Source organism: Podarcis muralis, chromosome 4 (assembly GCF_964188315.1).
Source record: "Podarcis muralis chromosome 4, rPodMur119.hap1.1, whole genome shotgun sequence".
NCBI lineage: Eukaryota > Metazoa > Chordata > Lepidosauria > Squamata > Lacertidae > Podarcis > Podarcis muralis.
The window spans coordinates 79,502,474-79,517,449 of record NC_135658.1 but is presented as its reverse complement, the minus strand read 5'-3'; the positions used below and the strand labels follow the sequence as shown (position 1 = coordinate 79,517,449).

General features: G+C 42.6%; 1 protein-coding gene across 3 annotated transcripts; it reads right to left on the bottom strand.

Moving 5' to 3' along the window:
- Positions 1–592: 592 nt before the first annotated feature.
- On the bottom strand, positions 593–13,374 carry PCID2 (PCI domain containing 2). 3 transcript variants are annotated; one of them, XM_028728088.2, is made up of 15 exons: positions 13,228–13,374; positions 12,584–12,657; positions 11,641–11,730; positions 9,877–9,950; positions 9,270–9,335; positions 8,551–8,592; positions 8,102–8,156; positions 7,090–7,193; positions 6,798–6,873; positions 6,575–6,716; positions 4,606–4,706; positions 3,838–3,911; positions 3,176–3,301; positions 1,683–1,806; positions 593–1,153 (listed from the first exon to the last, which is right to left on the bottom strand). In XM_028728088.2, the coding sequence occupies exons 2-15, from the start codon at positions 12,617–12,619 to the stop codon at positions 1,064–1,066; spliced, it is 1,200 nt and encodes a 399-aa protein (XP_028583921.1). In that variant the 5' UTR covers positions 12,620–12,657; positions 13,228–13,374; the 3' UTR covers positions 593–1,063. The 3 variants fall into 3 exon arrangements, with proteins under 3 accessions (XP_028583921.1, XP_028583922.2, XP_028583924.1); XM_028728089.2 differs by lacking the exon at positions 13,228–13,374 and adding an exon at positions 13,117–13,180; XM_028728091.2 differs by lacking the exon at positions 13,228–13,374 and adding an exon at positions 13,051–13,094.
- Positions 13,375–14,976: the final 1,602 nt, after the last annotated feature.

The following is a 14,976-nucleotide window of genomic DNA, read 5'->3' as shown; positions in this document are numbered from 1 at the left end:
ACGTCATTTAAGAAATAATAATAATGTAGCTTTATTTACACAGTACTAGCTGTTCCTGAGTTATTGCAACTGTTGGTGCCTTTTGATTTCCATGGCTACATCTGCATGAGTTTTAGCAAGCAGGGGTGCGCCTGTATGACAGGATTTCAGACAACACTTTAAAACATTGTCCTACATGCAATCTTGCAGGGGCAATGAAAGCCCATCTGCATATAAATGTCACCTGCATAGATTGATAAAACCGTGGTGTAAAATCTGACTATAAATTTATGCGAAAAACATTCTTCTTATTCACCGCTGTAGTCTCTTCAGTGGGAATTCTCACACTGCAGAAAAAAATTGGAATGCTTAACAAAATGGAGCTATGCAACTATTTTACAAAACCAGACAAACTATTATTCTTTGTAAATTCAAATTTTTTTTGTAGTCAACTATTTCAAAAGATGCTAAAAGGACACACAGGTGCATGAGGAAAGCAAACAAGCCACACCAAAGCATTTTAAAAACTTCCAATTAAATAAATAAAAGTTTCAATCCTCTCAGGAAAAAAATGAGGATTTTCTAGCCATTCTCTGTCGTTTGAACACACAAATACCACAAGATAAATGTTTACTGTTATTCACTATTTAGTCAACCAATATCAGATACAAATGGTTGCAAAACACATTTTCAGCTGTTCCAGCTACAGTAACATTTAACCAAAGGGTGTCAAAAGAAGACACAACTTTACAAAAACTTTACAAAAACAATTTTTAAAAAAAGTTTGCAGTTTTCTACAAGGCTTGGATCCAGCACAGTTCCACAAGGCAGCCTCGCCAGGTTCTCCCATTTTCCCTAGCCTGCTGCAGCCTCTGCCTGCCTGCTGTTTGAAAAGTTCCTATGACAGTGCAGAGTGGCTTTGGGTTGGAGGAATAAGCAGGAAAGCCCCATTTCATTATAGCAGTCTCTTAAATACTCTTGAGTACTCCCAACAGATTTGATCTAAATTCACAGCCAGTTCCATGCTGCTCCAACAGCAACCAGCGTCGATGGACAGCACATCTCCATTTAGGTCACAGCAGATTCAACAGACGGTAGACAATGGAGGAAACGGGTTTTGCTTGCTGACCACAAGCTTTTGGTGCTGGTGCGATATATAGCCTTTGATGTGACCCTGGAACAGGAAAATGAACATTAGTATTGCGAAGGTGAAACCCTTTATAGACTTTTGCTGGAATGAGATTTGTATTCAGTAAAGTACACAGGGCTTCCAAACAATATCATCACGTTATAAAAGCAATAGTTTTTCATTTGCTACTTAAATGGGACGCTGTGTAGTTAATAGTGGATGAAAAGCCAGAAAAATGGCAAACCTTTTTCATTTTTTACAGAAAAGAAATTGGGCAATGTGAGAGGCCCGCACAGGATAATAGACATCCTTTTGTACACATATCGTGGTAGTACGTAAAACCACCGCTAAGAAAATGCCCCTTGCATAATACTTTAATATTAGATTTAGAAACTATTTGCACTGAATAGGCACAAGTCTACGTATATGCATGCCACCATATATGCAAATAACTTGCCGGTGTTCATTAATGAATTGAGAGTTGGTGGTTTTATATGGGCTTGGTACGACAGCAACATGTTTCTGCAGAATGATATTCATTTGTTCATGATGAATGAAAAACCACGATGCTCACCATATATATGAGGTTAGCTAGAATGCACTGGACTTCATCCGTATCAACATCATTAACTTTCATGAATTTCAGGGCAACCAGAAAGGCATCTAAAGACAGCTGGTGAGTTTTGAGTAACAAATACCTGAAAGAAGAACAAACACACCTCAGTTACTGTAGCAAACCTAGATGGGAGTCCCACCATCTCTATCCTGTAAGTACCAATTCATGTTTCTGCAAATGGGGGAGTACAAAATACCTTCTCTATCTGGGGAAACCATATTTGAGCCCCACCTAAAGGCCAGACCATGCTAATCCAACCAATTTATTTTTCCTCAGCAGAGAGTCAAAGCTGGGTGCGACCTGTTATATGGACAAAGATTTAAGGGGGAAATAAACCTCACTTAGTCACTAAAATCTCAAGCTTAGCTGCATCCATTGCATCCTCCTTTATTTTTGAGGTGGGACAGAAACCTAAGGCTGTACTGCAAGCACAGGGTTAGGGGGCAAAATAATCTGGTTATGCCAGTTGTTCCTGAATCTGTCAACTTCTTTACCTTTTAAAAAAGGAAAGAAAACAAAATTAACACAATGTAATTCACATTTATTTCTTGCCCCTAACTTGATTTCTACAAGCTTTGTTCATATTCAGTGAAATGTTCCTAGAATTTTTTCCAAGATACCTAGCATCATGGCTACCAAAAGGGAGAGTCGCCTAACAAAACAAACATGGCAGCCCAGCTGAATCTTCATATGCCAGCAGGACCAGAGGCAAAGTCAAGAGAAAGGGGTCAGAGTCAGTCTTTCCCCCATCCTGGACAGTCTTCCCTTTTCAGGTAAAACTTCCCAGGTCTTTAAATCAAATCTTAACAGGTAAATCTCAAACCAAGAAATGGATTTGAAAACCAATAATGGCTATTACATTAACAACTGCTTCCAGGAATATCTGACACTGGTGTAAATCTAGGCCTACAAACAGGAAAATACATTTTTAATCAGCACTTTTACAGTTAGGAAGAAGTGAAAAAGAAGAGTTTGGATTTGATATCCTGCTTTATCACTACCCGAAGGAGTAGTCTCAAAGCAGCTAACATTCTCCTTTCCCTTCCTCCCACACAACAAAGACTCTGTGAGGTGAGTGGGGCTGAGAGACTTCAGAGAAGTGTGACTGGCCCAAGGTCACCCAGCAGCTGCATGTGGAGGAGCGGAGACGCGAACCCGGTTCCCCAGATTATGAGTCTACTGCTCTTAACCACTACACCACACTGGCTCTCTAATTATTAGGCCCTAGGTGTAAAAGGAACCAATTGCTTTGAAGGAAAAACTTCAGCTTGTTTATTTCCCCATTAAAAATATCACAGGACACTGTTTGTTAACGAAAATGGCAAGAGGTAACATGATTCAAGTCAAGATGGCTTTTCCCTGTATTTAACACCAGAAATTATTATAATAACTCTAAGTACATATTCATCACAGACTGCCCTTTCAGACAACACGAGTGATACTCTTCTTACACTTTCTTGAAGAGATTCCTGTAGGTGATGATTTTCAGCTTCTCGAGAATAAGGAAGATGCCACAGCGAATGAAGAATGTCTCATGTTTCGCCAGAGCCTCGTTCAATAAAAGAAGGTTCCCTTCACTAGAGGAATTTAAAATTAAGAAGCGTTTTGAAAAGGCTTGTTTCAGGGCAGATGCATACAGCATGTCTTTCCTACATATGGTACATAGAAATAGGGAAGGATGTGGATGGACAGGGAAAAGGAGAACTGCTTCTTCTGGACACAGTAGTTCTCTATGCAGTAGGGAAGGTTTATGGGGAGAGGGAAGGAAGCTGAAGAAGAAGAAGAAGAAGAAGAAGAAGAAGAAGAAGAAGAAGAAGAGTTTGGATTTGATATCCCGCCTTTCACTCCCTTTAAGGAGTCCCAAAGCGGCTAACATTCTCCTTCCCCTTCCTCCCCCACAACAAACACTCTGTGAGGTGAGTGAGGCTGAGAGACTTCAAAGAAGTGTGACTGGCCCAAGGTCACCCAGCAGCTGCATGTGGAGGAGCGGAGACGCGAACCCGGTTCACCAGATTACGAGACTACCGCTCTTAACCACTGCACCACACTGGCTCTTGTGAATGTGGAAATCAGCTCATAAAAGGTCAGATTCTGTCAAAGAAATGAAACTTACCTCACAGCCTTTGTAACTTCAGCAAACTGCATGAGGTCATATTTTTTTAAAAGCTGGATCATTGGCATGTGGCCCTGAAATCAAAGCACAGTCTGAAGTTGATTTGACAGCTTTAGGACATCCTGCTCTTGAAGAAATCCGGCCCTCTGTTCTGGAATGGTTCTCAGCAGAGTTCCAACTGAGCCATTCTGCAATTTTCGCCACTGACGTGGTGATTCACCAAGCCAAGCATAAACTACCAGGCACTGAATACACCTCCTGGTTTTGCTGCGAACTAGGAACTTTAAATGCCAATTAGTTATCAAGCATGTGGCTGGATTTCTCCATGGGTGGCGGCAGCACACATTCAGCTTGAGAGGTTACATGTTGTGCAGGTTCACCCTAGCCCAGGGGTCTGCAACCCGCGGCTCCGGAGCCGCATGTGGCTCTTTTACACCTTTGCTGCAGCTCCGGAGCGGATACTAGCGAGGGGAGGAGGCACATTGTGTGCCCCGACACTCCCCACTGTAGCGGGCGCTGTACTGCCTGTGACGTCGCATGGGGGCGGTGCGTGCGTTAGTCATGCACCGCCCCGACGTCACCTTCCCGGTTTTGCGGCTCCCAGTTTTTTCCCCCTTCGGAAACAGGTCCAAGTGGCTCTTTTTGTCTTAAAGGTTGCAGACCCCTGCCCTAGCCTATACTTGTCTGAGCAGCCTGGTAAACACAGATCGTAGTTACAAAGCGCTGGAGTATGCCAAAAGAATTTTGATATGTTCAGATGCCACTCACCAGTAACATTTTCACAGGCAGCAAATAAATTAAAATCATCCTTTTGTTTTTCTGGCTGGAGCGGTGGCAGTGCTCAAAGGCAAAAGATAGATACTCTTCGGCTGAAAACACAGAAAGAAGGTTAATGCCATGGCTGAAACAGATATCCCATATTTACCAATGGTAAGGAAACACTTTTTAGAATAAGGGTGTCAAAGCTACCTGGAAAATGTTCACGGCTTTTTGTCCTTTATTTTACAGTTTTGCAAGTATTCACACTGAAATAAAACCAGCCTCCGCCACTCCTTCCCCCACCCAAACAAAATATTTATCATCATATTTGAGTGTGGCTTGTATATAGTCAAGTTTCATAGCATTTATTTCCACACTCACTGTTAGCTCTGTGGTATCAGCTTTCCTGAATTGCAACAACAACAACAACAACAACAACAATAATTTATTTATACCCCGCCCATCTGGCTGGGTTTCCCCAGCCACTCTGGGCGGCTTCCAACGGAACACTAAAATACAATAAGCTATTAAACATTAAAAGCTAAACAGGGCTGCCCTCAGATGTCTTCTAAAATAAGCTTTTGCCTTCCAATGTTTCCCGGAAACTAAAGTGTTTGGGAAAGCAAAAGACTCTGACACACTGTTTTGGTTTTTTTAAGTATGTGACCTAAGTTGAATGAGAGCCATTTTACTTATTTTCAGGTCATTTCACTCCCCGCCCCCCAACAGATATAACTGAGGCTGGCTTAATGTGAAGCCAAACTACCTCTCTTTTTTTCCTCCTACTTTGAACACTGAAAGTAGTATGTCAATAAAACTAGAGGGGGAAAATATGTATTTAAAATGCTTACAATATTAATGCAACTCCACACACTTTAGTTTCAAGTAGGCATTACCACAGAACTAGATTTAGGACATCAGCAGTGCTTTGGGGCTTGTGCATTCTCCCTTCCTTGGCTCTCTCCTGGACAATCCCCTTTTCTTCTTTCAGCTTCAGGGCTAACTATGGGCAGTGTTACATCGACACAAACCACAGTTAGTGCAAACCCATTTCTAACCATGGCTGCCATTAACTATGGTTAATGAAACCACCTGGTTCAGATGTAATACTAGCCATAGTTTCATCTGAAACTGAAAGGGGGGGGGGAGAGATTATGTCAGTTTGCATTTCTTAGTACAGAAAGTCTTGATCTGATGTGTGGAGATCTTTCCTATTCTACTTAATTCAAGAAGGTTCTGGAAGCTTCTCTGTGTGAAATAAACAAGCAGAAGGTTCATGGTGTTTGGGTTATTCCTTCAGAGCAGCTGAGTACAGCTGGTTTAAACTGGTTGTGTTATCTCTTTCTGTCAAGGTCATGCTGACTATAATATTGAGGCCAGATGGAGCTTGGGTTTCATTCTCTCTCTTTCTCTCTCTTTTCCTTCTGGTGTGGTGTTCCATATCTAGTGTTAAGATTTAGTCAAACTATAAGTTACTGCAAGTTTAGATCTGCTGCAACTGGATTTCTTATGGACAGTGCCAATCCTGAATGTACTGGATTTGTGACCCTTATGCTCATTTGCCTTCAGTAGCAGTAAAGCTCTGCTGGATGAAATGCCTTTTTGGGGAGGATCCTGCAACGTGTTTAAGTTGTTACTCTGCTAACTATACATTGGAATCTACTCTGGATCAATACTGAGTAGAATTCAAATGACAGATTATAAATAGCAAAGAGTCTTGCATGCCCACAGCACTCCTGAATGGGCAGCAGTGCATCTGCAAAGAGATTTAGCTAACAAGGCTAACTAACCCACGCCTAGAACTTGTGGCTTGAAGATAGTTTGTACCTTCACCTTAAGCGCTATCTCACCAGTGCAACATGTCACATCACAATGGCATTACAGATAGATGCACCAACACAAACTGCTTAAAACTGCACAAAACCACATCAATGCACACAACACTTTTGGCAAAAAAACAAATAAACCAATACAGTACCTTGTTTAAAGTCACTGTCAAACATAGCTTTCCGTCCAACATAGTATCTGTATGTCACCCTCTGTGCCATACTGTATTCATCTTTAAGATTTGAGCTATCAATTGCTCTTATCAGCGGCTTGCACAGATGAAGCTTGTTGATCTGGAAACGAGCCTGACGTTAGCAGAGGGAAATCAGCACAAAACGGCAGGATTGCTTTAGGAGTTTGGTTCAAGGTCGTACCTTAAAATAAATCTTGAACAGCTGATTCACCAGAAACAACATGCCCCACTTCTTGGAATCCTCAATGCCAGCTCGACTATAAAAAAACATTAAAATGCATCAGGATCGGACTGTATTTTAAAAGGCAGGATTTTTTAAAATACAAAGAAAATCCTCTAAGCCTCTGATCCACTTTTTTGCAAACCAACAAAAACAACAGAGCCTAACCAAGCTGCCACCTATATACATATACACACATATACAGACACACATGGGCTACTCCTGGTCCAATTTAAACAGCGCATTCACTTACGTGTCGCTGGCACATACTCGAAAACAGCTCATAAGGAGTTCTGCTGCTTTTTCCAACATGTCGCCAACTTTGCCTTTGCCTTTCTTTGCCAGCTGCTGGTCAGCCTATCGTGACACAAAGCAACCGAGAGTCACAGTCATACTCCTACTGGCAGGCCTTTGTCTTTTCCTAACAGTAACCGAGACGAAGTGTAGAACTCAAGCATGCATTCAAAAAGAATGAATCAAAACCTCCCCCCACCCCACCCATTGCAAACACACGGCTGCACAATCAAGGGTCTAACCATTTTGCTCTGAGCAGCAGACATCTTCAACGTGTCATTAAAGACATCATAAGCCAGTTCTCTCCTCCCAACCCCATGACCAACAAAATTAGATTGTCTGCAGTCAGAACAACTGCCCTGTAGGAAATGTCCTGCTAACACTGCAAACAAGACCCCAAGAACAATTTATTTAACCACATTTATATATTGCTTGTGTGTAAGAAAACCTCAAAGCAATATGCAGATCAAGTGCTCCCAAGGCAAGGTGAGTCTCAGGATGACCACAGAAAAACCCCAAGGTTTTCCCCAGATCAGATAGGCCTTCACCACCACGCCCAGCAACCTCATTGGCACCCAGTAACTTAGTCACTAGGGATGTGGGTGGCGCTGTGGGTTAAACCACAGAGCCTAGGACTTGCTGATCAGAAGGTTGGTGGTTCGAATCCCCGCGATGGGGTGAGCTCCCGTTGCTCGGTCCCTGCTCCTGCCAACCTAGGAGTTCGAAAGCACGTCAAAGTGCAAGTAGATAAATAGGTACCGCTCCAGCGGGACGGTAAACGGCGTTTCCATGCGCTGCTCTGGTTCGCCAGAAGCGGCTTAGTCATGCTGGCCACATGACCCAGAAACTGTACGCCGGCTCCCTTGGCCAATAAAGTGAGATGAGCGCCGCAACCCCAGAGTCGGCCACAACTGGACCTAATGGTCAGGGGTCCCTTTACCTTTACCTTAGTCACTAAAGATACTACTTACACTATTAGCAAAAATTCGAAGGTCAAGGGCAACCGCATACATAATAGGCAAAGCCCTGGGAAAAAATAAAATACAACATAACAATGCATACAGCATATCCCAAGTCGAACAGCTTACGGGGCAGTTTTAAGTTTGCTCGCAAGCACATATATATAGCCATCAGAGATACCCCTTTCATGGTACGATTTGATACTAACACCAAGCCCCACCTTTTCTCTTCACATTTGTCCTTTCAATCCTTCTTGCTGGGGGTTGGGCAACCTTTGTTTTCATGATTTCTAATAGCCTTAGTTGGCCCTATGCACAACTAATGATGAAACATTAAGAAGTGGCTTTAAATGCAATGGTGTTTTGACCACCAATAGAAGAAATGGCATTTGCCTCTAGGTGAAAAGTCCGTTCTATTTAGCAACAGCATAGTTCTCATTAAACGTTTTCCAGATACTTACCAGTTTTCTTCTTTGTGCGCTTGAAAGGCTCTCAGGAAAGATGTGCAAGGGTTACGGAAAATTAATACACTGTGATTTATACAACGATGTGTTATTAAACCAAACACAGGCAACAATAATGGCAACAGTGACTGGGCAGCCTCATGGACCATGTATTTCAGTAATTCACTACAGATGTTTACCAGAGGGTGGCTGCCAGTAGCCAGGTTGTCTGTATCCAGGCTGAAGCTACCACACCACCAGAAGCTGGCAAGTCACTCCATGCCACCAATATCACTTAGATATCTAAAGCACTACAAAACAACAAATGTGGTTGTTAAGGAGAAAAGCAATTCCATCCACAATGGGGTGGCAATTATGCAGGTACCTTGAAGTTAGGTGCATCCTTCCCTAACTTGAAGCTGTTCAGGTGTTGCTGGACTACAAATCCCATTAGTTGATGAGAGTAATGGGAGTTGTAGCCCATGAACATCTGGAGAAAACCAGGTGGGGGGGGGGGAATATTGTTCATCCAGCCAGCAACATAAATGCCCCATTTGTCCAGTTATCTAACGAAAGCCCAGCATCTCTCCATATCCTTCAGTTCAACATTATCTTCTCCCGGGAATGCAGCCAGCAGCCCATATTGTCATGACTTGTTCATTCCTTAAGGCCATGCTGAAGGTTCTGAACTCCAAATTCCATAGCAGACTTTTAATGGAGTGAATCATAAAGGATATTGTACTATAACTGTCTGGCACTTGTAAGCTTCTACAAAATCGTGGTTGGCAACTGCGTAAGTACATCTATCAAGAGGAGAGAGAAAGATTAAGATTTATGAGACAATAGCAAAGCTTTATACTATTTACTTTAGCTAGATTGATAAGTGCAATTCTTTGCCTATTTGCTCAGCAAAATAACCCCTATATCTACCCAGAGTGCTTACTTGCGAGTACATTTGTTTCAGCACTGAAGTCTAAAAATTTGTATTTTGCGACAGGTAATACTTGTTATTTTCCTCTACACTAAAAAGATATTTGAGCTGAATATGAAAGGGTAACACATTTTATTTTTTACTTTCCAGCTTACAGACTGCAATCTTGTACAGACTGAATAAAGCAGGACTGATTTTCAAGTGAGCATACACATAACCTGGTTACACATTATACAGAGCACTGGGGCTCCTCTTACAGTTTTTCTGATTTTACTATCACTGCTTCCAATGCTTATGTCCCTCCATTTTGCACTGCACTAAGTTCAATGGGTCTTACTCCTAGGTAAAATATGCATAGAACTTGTAGCTTGAATCTTCAAGAATTCAAGCCATAACCCTCCAAAAAGTTTTACCTTAAGTGGGCAGCAAACATTTCATCATAGGGTGGTTCCAGCACTTGCTGACATTTTTCTTCTGGAGATGAAAGCTAATAATAAATTAAATGCAATGAGAAATGTGATACCTTGTTACATGCAAAAGAATGTAACAAAAAGGGCTAGATTTAGGGGAAAGAAACCACCAGGGGAACAGGGCTTGTTGGACACTGTGCAATCAATTACTGACTCAACAGCGTGAAAAAACAACAGCAACAGTTCTTCAATCATAAAGCTTGCAATATTGGCCTGTGTAGCCAATTGGCCTATTGCGCTAACATTTTAAAATTGGCCTATTGCGATAACATTTTTAAATTATCTGTGAGAAAATTTAGAACGTCAGTGCATATTCAATAAATGGTGTGCATATGAGAGAAAGTGATCAGATCCATGCAAACACATTTATTATAATATGTGACAAGAAAAAATTACGCATGTAAATCAAGTTCATAAAGTACAATAAAAGACAATGTATTCAAGAGCTGAACATATGGGCAGGGCTGCTGAAGATCTTACTATTTGGTCTATGGCTTGCCTTGGTAATTAAGGTTTTATTTTTGTGGTTCTTATTTATATACAATGCTTAGAGAGATTCATTTTTAATTATCCTGCTTAAAATGTGGAATTGTTATTAGTAGTAATATTAGTGGTATTGTTTGGTACTGAATGCAGAATTTGCATTATACCAATTCCTTTTTGTTGGGATAATTAAACCACATACAGTGGTGCCTCGCAAGACGAAATTAATTCGTTCCGCAAGTTTTTTCGTCTTGCGAAGCACGGTTTTGGGAAAGTTTTGGAAAAGCTTCAAAAATCACCAAAGTCTTCAAAAACCTCAAAAAAGGCTACCACACCGCGTGCTATGAGTTGCTCCTCGAAGTCAAGTCGCAACTGTATTAACGGTGTTAAGAAAAAGGAAACAAACTTGCAAGACGTTTCCGTCTTGCGAAGCAAGCCCATAGGGAAAATCGTCTTGCTAAGCAACTAAAAAAACCAAAAACCCTTTCGTCTTGCGAGTTTTTTGTCTTGCGAGGCATTCGTCTTGCGAGGTACCACTGTAGTTGAAATATGAAGCCGGTTATAAATTAACTAACCAAAATAATGTAGCAGAATGCAATTATTTTACACTGGAAATGGTTACGGCAGAAATTACCTTTTCAGTACAAATACAGCAGAGCAGTTGAGTTCCCTTAATGTAAGTGCTGAAGATTTTCATGCTTATACATGTTTACTCAGAATAAACACCCACCATGTACAGTGGGGCTTACTCCATAATGGCACTGTGGTCTAAACCACTGAGCCTCTTGGGCTTGCTGATTAGAAGGTGGGCAGTTAGAATCTGTGCAACAGGTTGAGCTCCCATTGCTCTGTCCCAGCTCCTTCCAACTTAGCAATTCAAAAGCATGCCAATGCAAGCAGATAAATAGGTACTGCTGTGGCAGGAAGGTAAACGGCATTTCCGTGCGCTCTGGTTTCTGTCATGGTGTCCTGTTGTGCCAGAAGTGGTTTAGTCATGCTGGCCACATGACCCAGAAAACTGTCTGCGGACCAATGCTAGCTCCCTCGACCTGAAGCAAGATGAGTGCTGCAGCCCATAGTCAAGTTTGACAGGACTTAACTGTCCAGGAGTCCTTTACCTTTATTGTTTTACTCCATAGTAAACATGCTTAGTAAGCCCCATTCAGTTCTGCTAGTCTTACTTGCAGATAAAGTGTATACAGGATGGCAACTCAAATCTCTTACCTGAAGTCTAGGATTTGCAACATGAGGATGTTTAAATGACACCAACTCTGCACAAAACAGTCCATCTCTGCTGTCAATAGATTCTAACACCTGTAATAGAAGAAGAAGAAGAAGAGTTTGGATTTGATATCCCGCCTTTCACTCCCCTTCAGAAGTCTCAAAGCAGCTAACATTCTCCTTTCCCTTCCTCCCCCACAACAAACACTCTGTGAGGTGAGTGGGGCTGAGAGACTTCAAAGAAGTGTGACTGGCCCAAGGTCACCCAGCAGCTGCATGTGGAGGAGCGGAGATGCAAACCCGGTTCCCCAGATTACGTGTCTACCGCTCTTAACCACTACACCACACTAATAGGAACACACACACACACACACACACAAAATATTATAGAACAAATTCCCTAGCCATAACCACAGAAGCAGTAAGAAATATTCTCATTCCTTGTTTTGTCAATTGCCATTTTGGTGAAAAGGCTAGGGAGGAGAACCTGTTACCCTCAAGATGTTGTTGGACTTCAGCTCTGATTATCCCTGGCCAGCAGTCATGCTGCCAGCAACTGACGGTAATTTGAGTCGAACAACATCTGGAGAGTGACAATTTCCTGGTGCAAGAGTGGGGAAACCTCCAAGTTTCACTGCAAGGGAATGTGACATTCATTCTTGCACCAATGCAGAGACCAGCCTTCTATATCCCCTACAGCTAAAAGAATACCAGTGAGCAGTGGATGATTTTAGTGAGGCAAAGAAAGGTAAAAATTTGAAGAGACTTTGTGCCCAGTCAATTAGCTACTTTCTAATAAGAGTTTTAATGGCTAGCTCAGTTGATTAGTGTGTGGTGCTGATAAGGCCAAGGTAGACATGTCTACTCAGAAGTAAGCACCACTGAGTTCAATGGCACTTGCTTCCAAATTAGGATGTGTAAGATTCACCACAAAACTATCACTTACCTGTTGCAGATACTGATTTATACTGATATGTGCCATTGAAAGGGTGTTGCTCCAAAGCAAGTAAGCACCATATACTGAAAACAAAACAAAACAGAACACTATGAATCATGATGACAAAATAGTTATTCTGTGGACCAGACTGGGGAAACTATCGTCAACCCTCCTCAAATGTTTGCATGCTTGGGTAAAAAGGGGTGGGAGAATGGATATGACTCTTGCCTTTGCACAGCAGGCTATGTTCCAGCTAAATTAAAAATCAGATGTTGCTATACACACAAGACTTCTAGAAAGAAAGAAAGAGCAGAGAAACTGCAGAGAATATGATCCACCCCAGGATGTGATAATCTATCTGACGTGGAAGCTAGAACCACAACATTCCAAAAAGGAACTCTGCACATGCTCAGAAGTACATTCAGAAAGGAAGGAAAGAAGGTCTGGGGCACTTGAAAGGCTCAGGCATTTATTACGAGAGAAGCTTTGCAAAGAAAAAGGCCTTGCGGGTTTCAGGGTCGGAGAGCGACGAGCTTTCTTGCCTGATCCCGACGTGCAGCGCCCCAGAACTCCTCCACGCTGCACACCGAGCATGCGCAGAACAACCACTCCATCGGATTCCCCCCCCCCCGAGCCCCTTGTTGACGACCTACCGCCGAGTTTCAGCACACGCAACTCCTAGACGCGTCGCTTCGGCGGTTCGCGAGGAAGCCCAGCAGTGAAGAGTCGCACCGACAACGATGCGTTAGCTTAGGAAAAAAAAGAACTTCCTTTCCGCCGAGATCTTACCCCTTCGCGGATTGGCTATCGCCACCTCAAGGCTCCACCTACTCCCTCTGCTCACGTGACATATTCGGCCATACAGCCTGCGTCGCGGCTCCTCGCGAGGCCGGCAGAGGTGGGTGGGCGGGGCCTCCGCTCGCCGTTCACCTTAGATTGAAGGGGGCGGGGCCTCACCAAAGCCTCCTATTTAAATCGCAACCGGCGCAGGGTTCGTCTTAGGGGCGGGGGAGGATTTTATCCGATTTAAGGCGATATAGATGACAGGATCAGGGGTGCTAAATTCATCCCGTTCTGTTGTTCCATTTTTGTTGTTGCTGTTCCGCCCTACCTTCTAGGCGTTTGCATATAATCTTTATATGTACGTAGAACATCACATGCCATCTCTATACCTATTTATACAGTAGAATTGCAGTTTGCAACAACCAGTGGCCCAGACTCTCGAGCAAACTATCCAAACCCGCGTTCAGTCTGTGAGAGTCTCATGCAAACCTGACTACAGTCCACATGTAATCATGTAATGTTTTTACTATTTGTAAAATAATAATATTTATATGCTGCCCATCTGTCTGGGTTACCCCAGGCACTCTGGGCAGCTTCCAACAAATCAAAACACAAATGTGGAAAGCAGCAAATGTGGTGGTGCATGTTTACCCAGAAGTCCAACTGATTTCAATGTGACTTGCCCCCTTCAATGGGCAGCCCTACATACTGCACAAGTAATGAGTGAAGTTGCAAGCTGATGGAATACTTGAACCCAGTGGGTCTTTCTTCTTAATAAAGGGGCCTAGACTTTGTGCCAAGTGGGGATCATTAACAGTTATGAATGTTTTACTTTGTGTTCAAATCAACATAGTTTTAGCCCAGCTAAAAGGCCCTACCCCTTGTAAGCAATTGTGAAGTTGTGTACATTTGAGCAGTGTATACATATATATTATTTATACACTGAAATAGTAGTGACTGACAGGGAAAGAGATATTTGAGTTGTGCTAGATAGCTCAGTGAAAATGTTGACAGCTGTTCTGCAGCTGCAAAATGGCAAACCCCATGTTAGGAAAAGAACTGAAAATAAACTGTCAATGTCACGGCTTCATTATCTTTGCTCACTGTGAATGGTGCATCTGTGAACCACCCTGAGACATCCAGGTATAGGGCGGTATATAAATTCAAATAATAATAATAATAATAATAATAATAATAATAATAATAATAATAATAATAATCTGCAGCAGCACATCCCAGAGGCTTCCATCTGCCCCGGCTGCAACAAAACATGTCTCTCCCCTATGGGTACAGTAGCTCTACAGCAGGCATAGGCAAACTCAGCCCTCCAGATGTTTTGGGACTTCAACTCCCAGCGCTTTTTGTCTTCACCCCACTTCTCCTCCATTGTCTCCCGAGGCAGACAGAATGCCAACCTCGCAGCTTCTTCTGCTTGGTCTTGAGACTTGCAAATCCGGGGACTGTCCCCGGGAAACGAGGACGTCTGGTGACCTTACTATACAGTATCAGCTTGTTCCCACGACGAATAAACCTGGCTTCTTTCTCTACTCAGAATGAACTTGCGTAGAGTTCAAAGGAGATGGGGGGTGGTTTCTTTGTTTGTTTGATTTATTTGTTTG